Raw genomic sequence first — 16,241 nt, 5'->3', positions numbered from 1 at the left:
TTTGATATCTGGAAATACGTTGCATTAAGATAAAATATGACCATTTTTTCAGTGTTTTGGAAGGTCCAAGATAGTTGGTTTTGTTTTTTTTTTTTCCCCCTGCTACATTAGCTATAAACATCTATCATTTAAAATAAAAAATACTATGTTATTCTTACAAATGGATGGACCTTCCCACTTGCAATTGAATTTCTTTATCATGAAACAATGCAAGAAGGGTCTTTCTGATTTTGATACGTCCTCCCAATTTGATTTATGAAAGCACATGTACAGATCACACATGTGCTCTCAGTGAGGCTAAAATTGGCTGGGGAGCCCCTAACTACCAGTAACAAATCCCAAACATATTTCACATACTTGGTCATTTAAGATCTGGAAAGGCAAACAAGCCCTCAGCTGGGCAGCTCACTCCACCTAAAGGAAGCAGGAGGCAGAAACCACTGTTCTTCCTTATTAAAATAAAGTAACAGTCAGAGTTAAAATTATTGTTTAATAATAATGTTAATAACAACAATAATGATTAAAAATAGGAAAAGTCACCAATAAAAAGCCAAATAATGACTTTAAGACTGATGCTCTAGGAGCAACGAGATACAGCTCTGTCTGCAGCGCTGAAGAAGAATCATAGAATCATAGAATGGTTAGGGTTGGAAGGGACCTTCAAAGGTCATCTAGTCCAACCCCCCTGCAAGGAGCAGGGACATCCCTGACTAGGTCAGGTTGCTCAGAGCCTCATCCAGCCTGGCCTTGAACGTTTCCAGGGATGGGGTCTCCACCACCTTTCTGGGCAACCTGTTCCAGTGTTCTATAACTCGCATCGTAAAAAATTTTTTCCTAATTTCTAATCTAAATCTACCCCCCTCTATTTTAAAACCATTACCTCTCGTCCTATTAAAGAAGCAGCGCTGAGAAACCCTGGCTCCTCGTAAGATTTCTGGTGGAAGGGAATTCGCAGATTTGGGGCTGTGCACAGACAAACCTCCTGCTCTGCTTTGCAGGGGTGGTGGTGACGGCGCCCAGCATGGGATGTGTGATGGGGGTGGTCACGGAGCACCTATGATATGTGGTGAGGGTGTGAAGCTGCCGTGGCACTTCCAAAGCATTTAACCTGCTCGGTCCAGATACTGGCCCCACTGGTGGCACCTGAACCAGCAAATGTGGGGAGGGGAGTGGGGGAGTGTTTCTACTGGGATTTCTGCCAGTGGGGTGCTGGTGAGCGGAACTGTGCCTGGAGGCTGATGGCAGACATCAAAAGGGGAGAATGCCTGGGGGAGGAAGCTTGAGGGGGACACTGCTCCTTCCTGATCCTGCTTTGCTGGCTTGATTCCGTGTGAATGATTCATTCGTAATACGTGTGCTATGCTGGTTATCTGTATTTAATTGAATTTCATCAAGATGAATGAAAAAAAATTTGTACTTTTGGCTAAAATGCTATGACTCATGTCAGAACAGAAAAGTTTGGGTAGTAAAATAATAAAAGAGACTTCTGAGGGATCTTTAAATATTTCATTTTGTTCTTTTATTCCCCCTGAGACTAGTAGGTCTTGCCAGGTCTTAATTCTCACAGGGAAATTCTTAATTGCCACAAGAAAAACAAGTCCCACAGTGTCCCGTGCAGCCCCACACAACTCATCCTGCCTATGGCTCGTCCCCAGATGGCCCTTTCTCTTTGGGGTGGCTGTGTGACACGCCCCGTGTGCGGCAGCACCAGCATGGGCCCTCGGCTCCCTCAAGCACCTTGCTGGCAGCAGGTCCTGACTTTGAAAATAAGTGAGAGAGGGAGAGAGAGAGCGCACGCACTCGGGGCTGCGTTTGTAAGAAACGTCGCCACTGTTCAGGCTGGAGCTGGATTCATAGAGTCCTCTCAGTGTCTCCAGATAAAATTTTTTCATTAATAAAATATGTAACAGGCACAGGCTCAGGGATGGTGACTGTGTCAGGGAGGAGGCAGAGTGGGGCCACTGTGAGAGGAAACACAGGGAGAAGGGGGTCTGCAAGCCCCAGCGTGGTGCCATCAGCACAGGACCTGGCATTAAACCCAGCAGGTGATGGACACAGCCCTCGGAGGATGCTGGCCCTGAGCAGGCGGAAAATATTCACTTTCGGTGCCGAGAGCCATCGTACATGTTCCAGCCCTGGCATCGACCTGCCAGCTCACCTTGAGTCAGGAACAAGGTCCCCACAAGCTGAGGCACAGCTTCCCCATCCACAGCCCCTATCCTTCTGGGTGAGGAGAAGTCAAAGCAGCAGCCTCATGCATGCCCCTCCAGGACATGATGACAACCAGCCAAAGTCAAGACAGACACTTTCAGTAAGGTGGGTTTTTTTAAATACATTTATTAACCAATGTTAACACATTAAATGACTCTATATATTGCTAGTCAGAGCAGCTTACAAAATGCCAGAATGCATCATAAACTGGACAGCCACAATGAATAATTACAATGTGCATAGTGGCTAAGCTCAACACTTTAATATAGCTTTATGATTTGCAGAAAAATTAATTTTAAATCATGATTCCTAAAACAATCAATTGTAATTTTACCTAAAACTTATACAAAACCAGGCCACAATCTTTTTTTTTTTGTTTTGTTTTTTTTTTTTCTTTAAAACACACAGTTTTCACGCTGTAGTAACTTGGAAATGTGCAACCGTGTCAACAGAGACAAAAAAGCCAAAGTAACACGAATCTTACTTTCATGCAGCTATCAGTTAAATATTACATATTCTGGAATGATTTTACACCAAAAATATTTCCACAATAACTTGCTTTCATAGGGGTGGATCGAAGTTTTGGAACTTGTAAAGTAATCGAACAAGATTGATTTTTAGTTGTGAAGTGTTTTACAGTCACAACACAGAGGCGACAAAAGTTAATTACACATTTATCAGGCAATAATGTAGCTGTGGTAATACAAGTTACCATCTACTTACTATTTTTTCCAATCGACTTACCACTTAATTTCTGCAACATATTGGGCATTATTTGGCAGTAACTAGTCAATTAACTTACATCACCACTGTAAGTAAAAAAGATCAGGATTTCAGTGGTAGTTCACAGAAGTCTTAGTTTTATTTTCATCTTTACAATGACCCTGACAAATCCTAGAGAAAACTTTTTTAAAGGCTTTCTTCCTGATTCTTCAGCTTCCATCGTTCCATCATGTAATTGCTTTCAATAAATATCAAAGATCTAAATAAATATTTACAAATTATTCCTCTAACTTCTCAAAAAATAGCTGGATGATTAATGGGCATATGACTCAGTCTAAGACCAATCTTTGAAAGAAACTAAAATGCGAGACACTTTAAAAGAAAAGCTATTTAAGTAAGCTTTACATCTATTTAAAAAATTGTCTCTGAACATGGATGCAATTCATATATCTATTTATAAAACAAACAAAAAGAAAATCATTTTTCAACTATCGATCCATTCCTATTGGTAATGCTTCTTAATCCAGACATTCCGCAAAATACAGACTTTTTACAAATCACGGCATCTTTAATACAAGAAAATTAACATGCATTATTCTTCATTCTGAGTACAGTGATGGAGCTCATTATTAGGCAATGACCCATTACTACAAACATAACGGCTTCTGTGAAACTTAAGTGCTTTTTCTCCTTTTATTATCAAGTTACAATGGACCAGGTGACACCAGATCATAGGCAGTCAAATGACGTCGCATTTGGGAGGCTGAAGGGGGGGCGCAATAAAGAAATTTGTATGCCTCATAATTCTGTGTATGAATAAAGGTAGTTGGTTTTTTTTTTGTTTTTTTGGCTTTTCTTATTCTTGTTACAAGCACTCATGTTAGGACAAAGATGAAATGTGCAAACTTCAAAATTTAAATATTCATTTTTCTCTAAGATCCAGCTCAGTAAAAGATTACCCCAGTTCCCTGTGATTTTAAACTACAAGATCAAAGCTAATATTTTGTTATAAAAGTTATATATTGAAAAGAAATAATGAAAATAAAACACAGTTGGGAAATATTTAAGAAAAAATACGCAGGACTAGCACCTGCTGTGTCAACCCTGTTCCCTAAATTCAATCATGTACCCACTGGTATAACCAATAGATAATGCCTTTAAACAGTAAAATTAAGCTGAACAAAACCAGCTCAACAAGGTTAAGAAATAAATGTTACATCAAGGTAGTATGCTTCGTTTTTCTGAAACAGTTCTATACTTCTTACATTCAGATCTAGTTTTCAAATGTTCCTTTTGTTAAACTTGCATGAGTTTTATTTTTAGATCTGCTGTTTTTAAAGATTAAAATCTCTGTAAAACCTAAAAATGTTTTAAAATTTGCTGAAAATGCAACAAATCCTCTAGTTTAAAATTATTTAAAGTAACCTGCTCCCACAGATGTTAAATTCATTTCGCTGACAAAATTTTAGAGGAGCATTAAACAGAAGATTGAAATCACTGTGCAAAATTTCTTTTACGAAAAGTGTTTAAAGGCTGGTGCAAAATGGGAAGCAAATTCTAAACAATTTTGGCTTCTTGGAAACAAAAACCGCTGTGTCTGAGAATAGCAATCATCGAGGTGGTTTTCTAGGGGAGGAATAACTCTTTCATCTTTTTCTGCGGCAGGTACGTTTGTGTTCGGCATGCCAGTGCTCCTGCTGACACTTGATGGAGCAGTAGGAAGTGTTCCAGCAGCAGTGGTACATGGCCTCCTCTTCACAGTTGTAGCACTGAGGAGAACAAACGAGACAAGATTACCACCTGCCCAGGATCCCTCCTTACCAGTGCACAAGTGTTCTCACCCGCTCGTGGACGCACTAGCACATGCAGAGCAATACTTCTCTTTTATTTATGCTTGGGACATTCAAAGGCAGAAGGGTATTTTTCACACGTGCTGAGAAAAGGAGCAGTCTTTAGCAAATCTTCACAACGCTTTCATATTTTCTAGAGCCTGGATTATTGCTTTCGAAAAAATAATCTTTCATTTAAGAAAACTCATCTCTCAAGGCGGTGGACTGACATTTTTCAGCCACACATTGCAGGAACCACCACCCTACATTTCTATAACTGCAACCTGACAGGCACTTCTGGCACAGGTTCTGTGCAAGCTTGAAAATCTGCATTTCTGAGGTTTCTTTACAAGCCTGACCCATCCAGAGGATGCTGGGGAAGATCCTTTTCGACTAGGTAAATCTCAAAAGTCGCAACAATAACATTACTGGAGAAAAAAAATAATTAATTACCAAGTGGTTTGTTATAGTGGAGCGCGCTGCAATCTGGTGAAAATAAAACCTCTTACTACGTCAGTGCTACTGAGAAGAGCAAGAAAGTGCCTTGTCCTTCACATCTTCCAGAAACTAGAGAAGACCTCGCATACACTGTATGGCTACATGGGCTCTGGCCCCTTGTCATACTTGCCAGGACGGCACAAAACTGAAAGAAGAGATTCTGCATAGCTTGTGATTTCTGCAGAAATGCCTGCTTCTGAGGAGTGCTGCAGCAAAGAGGGTTTCTACCCTGGAACATACACAATGCCCCCAGTTTCCTGGAGGCTGGAAGAACCACCTGGAAAATAACCCCATGGCCTTTGATGAACTAAAAAAGGGAATTAACATGCTGGTCAACACTACTGGTGGTCAACAAGGTGTGGCACTCAGAGAGGCAATGTGCCCTGGCTCCAGGGGGTTTTATACCGCCTCAGAGAGTGCTGCAAAAGCATTAACTCTAATTCTGACAAACCCCTGTAAAGTAGGGTGGCATTGCTGCTAGAGGGGCCACTTTTCAGCGCCCTTGAAGGACTCAGATTTGTCTTTCTGAACTTGTTTTGCTCAAAATCAGAGAGTATCTTTACGAATCCACTCTGAAATGCTTATTGCATGATGGGGAACAGAGGGAGGGATATCACACAGTCTGTGCAGGCTGCTATCAAACCACAGAATAACACACAATTTACTTTTTATGTCCTTTCTAGCTACAGCATTGTTAATAAAACAGAGAATCACAAAGAAAACAAACCAAATTGCCTTAAAACAAAACAAAAACACAACCACCCTACACACTACTAAAAGACAGATCCAAGAAAGCTGTCATCTACACTGGCTAAACCGATAACTATTTATTTACATCAGCAATAAAGGGACTGCCTTAGCTGCAGGAGAAGGGAACCTCTCCATTTTCCTTTTATAACTCAGCTCCAGGGAAGTTTATTTGTAGAAATGTCTGCAAACAAGTGTCCTCTTGAGAGCTGTTTTCCTGGTTTTTCATGTTGCTGGCTGCCCACAAGCCTGTGGGAACCATTAGGATCATCTGCTGGAAGGTGCAGGGAACAGCTGTGTCTCTCCATTACGTACAGCATGGGCCTCGGCCCAGAGACCAGCTTCACATCTGCTTGCTTGGAGAGATAAAAAAAAGCTGAGACAGGAGAGGACAACTGGTCTGTGGGTCCTGCACTTCCCTTCACATATGCTGGCCATAAGTGTGGGATATAAATCCCCACTTACAAAAGGAAAATAGTGTCATCTAAGCTGGTACCATCACACGTGGCAGAGAAAGCAAAATGCCAGCTGGCCTCAGGCCTCCTCTTTTCTTTGTATTTTCCTCTTTCTAAATGTTATCAATCACTTGGGTTTTTGTTTCAGATAGCACACATCAGGGACAAGGCTCATTCACTTAAAAACAACCTGTTGCAAGTTACAGTAACTACACATGTGAATATAAGTGAAAGAGGCAGAAGTTAAAAACTAACTATAAAAATTAACTAGGCACCAATTTACATAAGGCTCATATGAAAATAAGAGAACCAGGAGAAATTAAAAAAGAAACATTTTCAAGACTGGCACTCCAGCCTACCTTCTGGAGGTCATCAAACTGCACAGTCTCGTGATTGTTATTCCTGCCTTTACACTTCTTCCTTTCATTTGCTATTTACTTGAAGTATTTGTATTAAATCCAAATTTTCAGGAGGTATAAAAATGAGATTGGGTTAAGCCAAGGGGACTAAGACCAGTTAGAGCATATCTTGTTAGGCTCCCGAGGGCTGGAAATGCAACTTCTTGAGTGCCTGTACACCACCAGCAAAATGATCCCTCCATCCTGACTGGACCTTTTTTTTAGGTATTGAGAAAAAGACAAATACAGCATGAATAATAGCAGCTGTATTCCCAAGCCTAGACATCTACATTACGCAAAACCAGAGGTCTCTGCTTCTAATTAAAAAGCAAAGCCACCAAACTCATTTAGTATGTGTGTTAATTACATGAGATTTTGGTAAGGAGGTATCATTATTATAATGGCAGCATATAAGAGCAGTACTACACACCAGGGACTGTCATTAGTACCATTGAAGGAAAAATCACAGGGGAGTTGTGTAATTGGACCAACTCCAGCTGCCTGAAGCTGTGTGTTGGCAGGCAGATCCATCAGCTTGAATGCAAAGGTGTTTATCCTTACCCTCCCTCCCCTACCACATTCAAACCAGCTGCCTGCATGATGCCTTCATTTAAGGTGGTGATTGACAGATAGTTCTAGGGCCACAGAAATAGGCAAGCCTGTCATTGCTCTTCATATCTTTAATTGTCTTGCTGGGGAAGGGGCTTTATGCACATAATCATAAGATGCAGTGATGTGGTACCAGGGCACTCTCTGGTTAGGCTAAAGGATACAGTAAAGGCACACTAGAGCAGATTAAAGTCTCGGGAGTCTCCTTCATAAATTCTGCTTTCAAAAAAAAAAAAAACCAACCAAAAAAAAAAGCAGCTATAGCTAAGAGTCCAGACTCACAATCAAGTTACTGTGATTGAGTTACTGCATCCCAGCTGAGTGGTGGCAACAGTTCACATGTGCACTCTTAACTTTTGACAGAAGAGAGCTAATTTGACGTAGCTCTATAGTGGGCAAAGGCAATTTAATTCCCGTCTCAAGTGCCACAGGCAAAAGCATGCGTGCAGACACCAGCAGCTGGTGACTCATTAAACACAGTAACTTGATCAAGTCAGAGACCTAAATAACTTCTCTGGTCTGCAGAGACAGGTAGACAGGGAGGAATTTTCTGAGACCCAAGCATTGCAGTATTGTAACACCCACAGTAAAATCTCTGCTAGGAACAGAAATGAAGACTCTGCAGGAGCTCTGGCATTTGAAGTGATTCTTCTCTTTATGAAAAAAAACACAAACTCATAATGGTGACAGTCAGCAACTGATTGTCTCGCCTTAGTATTTATTTCACTCCTCTACAGAGCAAAACTTTTTCTGCAGGGACCATCGTTTCATCTGTAAGAACAAGGACAAACGAGGCTGAACATAAACAAACAGCCCATTACAGCGGAAGACAAACTGGAGCTGTCCCTCGGTGGGTGGCCATGGCTGTGGGACAGCAGCTGTCCATCGCTGCTAGATCAGCGTGCCATCTCGTGGCAAGGCACCCGCACACTTCTCAGATGCATCTGGCAAAATCAAAGCTCAAAAGGAGGCGAGTAGAAAATCTTGTACCCAGCCTATTGTATTTTATAGATGGCTATTACAGTGCAGTGTGATTTCCTGAACAATGGCTTTCATTTCCTTGTTCTACAAAAATTAGTAAAGAAATATCCAAGTCTGTGTGTGTGCCAGGCTCAGTGCTCCCCATCCTAATAGCTTCCATCCATGCTCTGTTATAGGATAGCAGTACAGCATTACAGTACTTGCAATGTTTGAGTAGCTGCTGTACAGCCATGTGGGAGAACACACATCTGGCTTTTTCAAGCCAGAGACAGAAAACAAACAAAACCAGGGAAAAGTTTGCAGCATGCAACAGAATGGTAGGTTATACGCCTGTTTTCACTTTTCAGAAGGGCATACAAACATGGTTTTTGTAGGCAACGTTGCAGATTTGGGCTTAAGGACTGAAAAGGGAAGGGAAAGATATTTCATAAAGTCATGTCTAAAATGCAAAAGAACATAAGAGAGCTGCAGAAAAAGGTAGGAGAGGAAAAGGCCAAAAGGATATCACTACTAGCATTATTAGCAGGGGAATCCAAATTGATGCAGCTAGATATTGTACCCTCTGGGGCCTTGACATCAAAGGAGTGTGAACATAATGCAAAATACAGCTTATATGGAGTAAAACCACATTTAGAAAAAAATATTTTGATACTAACATCTAATTGGACTCAAGAAGATGGTGCTGTTAACACTACATAATCAAGATGGAAAGTAATCAGAACTCTGAGTTGAAATTTGGAGGTTAAGAAAATTTGAAAGAAGCAATCTGAAGGAGAAAACCTGAAAGACCAGTGAAAGAGCAGTGCAGCTAAAAGTAAAGAAGAAATCACCTTCAATTGACCTGCAGTATGCATTATACATTTCCATTTACTCTCTTGTAATAAATTTTTGACACTTACCCACTGCTTCTTCTTGGTCTGGGAAATCAGTTGCTTGTGCTGGCCTGCTAGCTTCTTAATTTCTTCTAAAAATTCTTCTTTGCACTTCTCCTTTACCTGCTTACATTTTCTGTCCATCTCTCCTTGTGCGTTGGCCACAGCTTTATTTACAGCCTGCCTTTTCTCTTCTTCCATCTCTGTACGCAGCTGCCATAAGAAAGTCAGCAAAGCAAGTCAATGGACAACTATTGGAATAAAAGTATCTTCTTTAAACCTCTATTACTGATGTGGGGGGAGGTCACATAATTAGAGATTTCTATTTAGAAAACAGAAAGTTCTCTCCTTTAGAGTTATAACAAAACTTCTGTCCCATAAGGAACACTCAAAAGAAAAAATGTCACCGTATTTCTATTCTGATAGGCATCTACAGAAACAGCTAAATAGGTTCCACATGTATTTTGTCAACTACCAGTTTACAAATTTATGATTTTATCTGGACAAAGCTTTTGTCTTTTTCAAATCTAAAACTGTATGTAAATCTACAGCAAAGGCATGATGGAAAATACAAAATAGAACATCCCTGAGTTGAGTAAGAGGTGCCTTTTAGTATTCATTATCAGTGTGATTGCTTTGCCCTTGCTCAATTATCTAAAATTTTGGTGTCTTAATCCTACAGGATTAACACCTAAACTCCCTAGGTTCTTTCCATAGTCTTTCATCCGGAAGGAAATTCATCTTCAGACAGGTATGTAAGAGAGGTCAGACAAATCATCCTCTAAATGGTCCTGCTCTCTCCAGCCACAGGTGACCAGCTCAGGCTTAGATAATGAATTTTAAACAGGTTATCATTAGATAAGAAAATTCAAACTGTTTAGGTCAGAAGATTGGCAAAAAAAAAAAAAGAGTTATTTATCAATAGCATTTAAACAATGCCATTGTTTACAGCCACACTTGACAATGGAGACAAATGCTTTGGAAATGGATGCTTATGAATGAACAATTAATTTCATTTTCGGATCACGAACTGATTTCACTGGACTAGAATAAAAGAAAGCACAAGTTTTCTGTTTAAACTAAGGTCTGTTGGTATAGAAATTATCTAAAAAGCAATACTGAAGATTATTTTTATGTGATCTCTTCAGAAAAGGTTTTTAAATTAATTTTCTTAAGGGTGGATGGTACAAAAGTAGAAAAGAATGAGAAAAAAAATCCACACTTCTCCTCTCCTCAAACCAGAGTGTAGGTGGTGTTTGACAAGTGTTACCTTTTCCACTGCCTCTCGCACAACTCTCTCAGTTTCTCTTTTGTGATCAGCTTTCATCCTGTCCTTGAAATCATTAAAGATTTTGGTGTATTTGTCATGGCACATGTTCTGACATACTCCATCATTACTGGTCTGGGTGCTCCGATGCAGCATTTTTGGAGAAGAGGCACTTAACTTCTTGGTCTGAGTTGAGACTGAAACTTTTTCAATGGGCTGAGGCATTGTGGGAATTTCCTGACTTGAACTTACTGCTTCAGTTTCAGGTTCTGGCTCCTACAGAGAGAACAAACTTGTAAATCCAGATATGAAAATAGAATGAGTTCACTTTCAGTTCCCCCTGGAGAAAAAAATGTTACATGACTAATGCCAGCGCAATTAATGTGAAAGGTGTCTGTGGAAGACCTTTAGTGCTAATGGGACATGGGATCCTGAGGAAAAACAGTATGACAGTTGGCAGGCCCTTTGGTCAGGCTTTTCTGACTTCAGCTAGGAGCCCTTCAGCTAGGATGCCCCACATAAGGCATCAGTATGCCACACTCACCCAGTCTCGCTTCCTAAAAAGTACCACCAACATCAGAGGCTACGCTGAATCACTGCAGATCCCTTGGGGTTACTAAAAGGTTGCTATAGATTTTTCCCCCTACCATTTTCCCTGAAGAGACTGTAGCTGCGTGGCCAAGGTGCCCGAATTATTTTGGCAAACTCTGTGCTTACACTGGCCCAGCAGGCTCCACTGGAGTCTGTAATATTCCACTGATTTCATAGAAATGCTGCAAAGATTGATTAGTACTTCAAAGGTGCTTTGAAGATGAAAGGCTAATGAGCGTCTAAGTCTTGCTTCCAATAATATAGAACTAGACTTGGATGACCACAGAAACTTTCTGTAATTACACAATTATCAAGAAAGGAATCATAGTTACTGTAGTGTACTGTACTGAATTTAGCAGCCTATGTTATTACACTGTAACACCAATTGTTCCTGCTCTTTCAAACAGATAGAAGTAATATCCCTGCAAACTCTTATTGATATTTGAAGTGTGTGAAGACACAGAGGAACATTATTTGATGGTTTTTTTTTAACTTAGATTTTTTTAAAGCTCATTTAACAGTGTACAGACAAAGCCCACAGTCTTTGTAACACAGGACTTGCTCAGGACTGGACTTCATGCTTGTCTGTGGGATGGGGAACTTCTTACACCAATCACAGGGCTGACTGTGTATTCCCTTTTGCAACCAATTACTCTCTAATAGGTCACCGTGATTGACTTCTGGATCACTGATCAAATACAAGCAGAGCTAAGGTGACAAATGTTAAGACATAAAATTACAGCATTTGCTTGACAGAAAACACAATAAAAATGACAAGACATCCGAAACTGTAGTCTCAGTTTTGCACTCAAATACAGTTTGTGCCCCACGGAGCACAATCTGTGTGTGTCACTGCCCCTGTCGATGAAGGTGCCTTACAGAGCCAGCCCTGCGGCATCAGATACAACAGGGAGACATGTGCCCAGGTATTAGGAGTGGCAGTGTCTGTATTTCAGGCACCAGGGCCATCCCACATAACTCTGGTTATAAAATACCTGAACCCTCCTCTGTAATAGAGTCCCGAGTCCTTTTCTGAGGACATATCCGCAACTTTTTCTTAGTATTCAACATGCAGCTGAAACAAGGCCAGGAAAAAGCACTCAAAAGTTAGGAAATACGAGATTTATGGCTGTCTCAGCAAGTGCCCCCTTGTGTACAAGCATAATAATACATTCTCTTGGTTACATGATCATAGGTTTCTGTTTCCTTCACTTCATTCAGTGTGAAGGTTGAATAAGCAAGCAAGGAAGTTCCACGGACAAGGGTGGATATCATATCTTGTGATTTTAATATTCTTGGTTGTGCAAAATACTTTCTAATTTCTGGTCTTTATAGACCTACTAACTAGCCTGAATTTGTCATTTAAAAAAAAAATGTTGTCAGCTGACTGCTGATTTATTAATGATACAGAATATTACCACACTGACAGCAGTGTCTTGCATGTGAGAGGTGCGATTATGTTTGTTAGCAAGGATGACCAAGCAAGGGGGCTGGAACTTCCAAGATTAATACTGTAAAATCAGTGAAAGGTGACAGAATCTGAAGGAGTGTCTATTAAAATTTCAGACTTTTTGTACTTTGCTATCTGTACAAACGTGCTAACTGAGGTTACTTACTTCTTTCTTGAGTTCCATACTCTGGTTACGTCGTCCTTTCTTTGCTCTTGGTTCCTGAGTAACCTTCAGCTGTGAACATTAAGAAAAGCATATTGAATCACTCCAAAAAAACCAGTTCATATAAGTAGCATTAATTGTAACACAACTAATGTACCTTTTATTTTTTATTACCTGCAATAATGTAATTTAGCAAATAGAGAGATTTTTTGAAACTCTGTTCTTACAGAGAATTGCACACAATAAACTTTCCATATTATCCCTGATGACTACGATTGCATGAAGGAACAAAATTCATGAACAAACTCTATTATTCAGTATATATTTGCTAAAATATCCTTAACCATTCTTTTCGTCATTTCGCAAACAAGTTCAAAGACTTGTTTTCTGGAATATTCTGATATCAATGACCCATAATAAGGGAGCAGATCTTGCCGGAAGCCAGAAAACAGCAATAATTGTGAAGTGAATGTATACACATAAAGATAGTAAGATTATCCAGACTTGTTATAATTGATTTTAACTGCTTGGAGGGGTATGAAACTTCATGCTTTAGAATAAAAGTCGATCTCCAGCAATTGGGTGAGCTCTGAGTGGATGGTATATTATCTTACAATGGCTTACAGCAAAGTTTTTACTCCTGTCTTTGAAGCCTCCAGTACTAGGTAGTGTTAGTGACAGGAAATGGCAGATTACTGCAGAGCAGTCAGATGGCTACTCTTACGTTCCTGTATCTGGGAAACCAGTGAAACAGGAATAAGAATTAACCAAATGAAGGATGAACAGCTGGGGCGGAAGAGAAAATATGCAAACGGACACTTTAAACCCTATGACCAACACTATTGAAAAACTGGGAAAATGCCTCTGTTATATTTCATGAATATTATTTGTGATCGTTTTCCTGTTTCTCCATACACTGTTGCATGACTGCATACATGACACTAAATAAAGGGGCTACAAAGGGTTAGCTAAGCAAACCAGGCTAAAAAAGCATAAAACCACTCTGATCCTCATTAGGATCCCCTTAAAGAAACATCCAGTTTTATAAGCTTTAAGTTTTCAGCTACAGATTGGCTGATAGACCTGTTTGACAAAAGGGCAAAGGAAGAGGGTGAAAACATGCTGATTTTAAAAAATACAGACTTAGAGAGAGTATAGTGATTCTGAATGAGGAAAAAAGATGTTGCCAGGAAAAAGGTTGCCAAAAACACAGAGAAGCATCCTGCAAGCTACGAAAATCTTACTGCCAAGTCAGTAATAGTGAATATGTAACACCCTCTTGGACAATGAATGACTAGCAAGGTTCAGCTGTGATAAGGGAATTTCCATATAGCAATGCAAAGTTTTGTATCTTTGTGCTTTTCACCTTTGTTAAAGCAATATAATTTTTCTTGTTTTGCAGAATTATTTTTAATTACTTTAATCAGTTGCTGGTCACATGGTCCTCAAGTGCAACGTTTGCACCTAACTTTAGCTGGACTTGCTGAAAATGTCATAGTTGGTGTTACTCAGGGATCTGTAACGCAGAATACAGTCCAAAGTGATCATACTCCAGCTGTGAAAGGGCTGAACAGCTACAGGGCTGTCCCTTGATGGGCGTCCAAGAAGGCAGTGTATCTGATATCCATGACATTTAACTTGAACATTCCTTTTTAACTTTAGAAATCTTGGTCTGTCTCATCAAGGTGCTGTAGGTGACAAACATTTTAAAACTTCCCAGAGGTCATTCAAGGAACTGAAGGAAGAGGAAAAGTCTATATTCTCGCTATTACTGAGCCACAAAACATAGGGAAAATAAGCCTTTGAACCCTCGTCTTGTCACCACAAAACTGCAGACAGAGCACAAGGCTAATTTATTAGAAGATTAATAAAAAATATGTCATCTTTGTACCCATTAATAAATTGCCTTGATTGCTATAATTGTGGCACCACTCACCTGCTCATTGCTGGTGGAAGAGATACTTGACTCTGCTTCCTCTTCCCCTTTGTCCTCATTCTTTGATTTCCAGAATCTCCCCTCACGAAGAAAACGCTGGTGTAGTTCCAGCTCATCACAGGCCTTCTTCCACCCCATACTGCGTTTCACGTGCAGCCGATGGATGTTAACTGTGATATCTTGAATGTTTTCAGAGGGGATCCAGGCCCTTTTGAATACACAGTACAGACAAGTTCAGAAACATTAAATACAGATGAAGGATCTTTACCTGAGAAACTGACTTCAAAAGCAATTTTTCACAGTGGCCAATCGCTGACTATTTCTTTTTACTCAGAGTTTTTGTATATTCAACACATTTGAAAAAAACAGACTGTATCCCACTAGACATTTGTGTTATTTTAAGCACTTGTTAGCTGTGGGTGCTATGCCTGAAAGTCTCTTTCATTTTTGGTGAGCCACAAACCTCCCTCAGCACCACCAACAGTCACGTCTCCTACCTGCTCTGTTGCTGAATGCCCTGCGTCAGACACAGAAACCTCTTTACTGAAGGTCTGTATGCTAATCCAATTTAGCCCTTGACTTCTTTGCTAAAGCTATCAAGGAACGTACCAAATTATCACCCCAAATAGAGACATTTTGTAGTTTGGGCCCCTGTCTATCAGGACTGAACTCATGTGGGGACTGTCATGCTCTTTTGGACTGAATTCATGCCAGTGACTTGGTTCCAAAGGTACTTTGTCCTCCTAAGTATTTTTGGAGAGTCCTCATAGAGTTAGATGGGCAGCTCTTGACATTTTGAAAGGTTATATCAAGCAGCATTGGACATTAAAGAAAAAGAGTCACTGCCACGCACATCTACATAGCAGAGGAAATACTGTAACAAATCAAACATCTGCATCCAGATTCTCAGTTCTTGCAATATAAACTACATTTCAGTGAAGTCAAGGAAACAATTCTAATTTACACCAACCGGGAATTTGGCCTTTTGTCCAAGTCCAGCACAGTAACTAAGCAATGGCAGTCTAGTAAAATGTATTTTGCCTTTTCTATCAGCACATGTTTAAGAAGTTGCAAGCACCTCATCCCACAAGTGTCATGTTACTCTATTAAGTAAGCTGTGTGAACTTAATGCCAAAACTACTAATAAGATAAGCTGCATTTGCAAACAGAATCAAGGTAAATTATTCTGTGATTGCGACACAAATAAAGATCCTTTACCCATTTTATGCCTATTAGAAAATCTTGGTAGTTCATATTACAAATGAAAACATGTTATATACTGTGCAAGTTACGCTAAAAGCAATTTAAATAAACAGCCTCATAAAACACTGTTACTGAATTGTCTAGGCCCTTTTGGGATGCACCAAGATACACCACCTTCCCAACAACCATGAATTAGTTTGCAAATGTCTCCTCTCCTCACATTATAGGCGTATAAATCAAACACTAAAAGAAGTCAGTACATCCACTGTAGTAACACTACTCTAACCCTCCCCAAATGCTGAACAAAC

At 40.0% G+C, this 16,241-nt stretch overlaps 1 protein-coding gene across 8 annotated transcripts in view; it reads right to left on the bottom strand.

The window, feature by feature from the left end:
* Positions 1 to 2,318: 2,318 nt before the first annotated feature.
* Positions 2,319 to 16,241, bottom strand: part of ZMYND11 (zinc finger MYND-type containing 11) — a 108,830-nt gene continuing 94,907 nt past the window's right edge. For all 8 annotated transcript variants that reach the window (XM_086741889.1, XM_086741893.1, XM_086741892.1 and 5 more), the window contains 5 exons: positions 14,731 to 14,938; positions 12,798 to 12,866; positions 10,594 to 10,866; positions 9,351 to 9,536; positions 2,319 to 4,703 (listed from right to left, as the gene is read on the bottom strand). In XM_086741889.1, the coding sequence (XP_086598015.1) occupies positions 4,581 to 4,703; positions 9,351 to 9,536; positions 10,594 to 10,866; positions 12,798 to 12,866; positions 14,731 to 14,938 (859 nt within the window). In that variant the 3' untranslated portion in view covers positions 2,319 to 4,580. The remainder of the gene's footprint in view (positions 4,704 to 9,350; positions 9,537 to 10,593; positions 10,867 to 12,797; positions 12,867 to 14,730; positions 14,939 to 16,241) is intronic.

The sequence above is a fragment of the Chlamydotis macqueenii genome, chromosome 2 (genome assembly GCF_036417535.1).
Source record: "Chlamydotis macqueenii isolate bChlMac1 chromosome 2, bChlMac1.mat, whole genome shotgun sequence".
Lineage (NCBI taxonomy): Eukaryota > Metazoa > Chordata > Aves > Otidiformes > Otididae > Chlamydotis > Chlamydotis macqueenii.
This window is presented reverse-complemented; position numbering and strand designations above follow the sequence as displayed.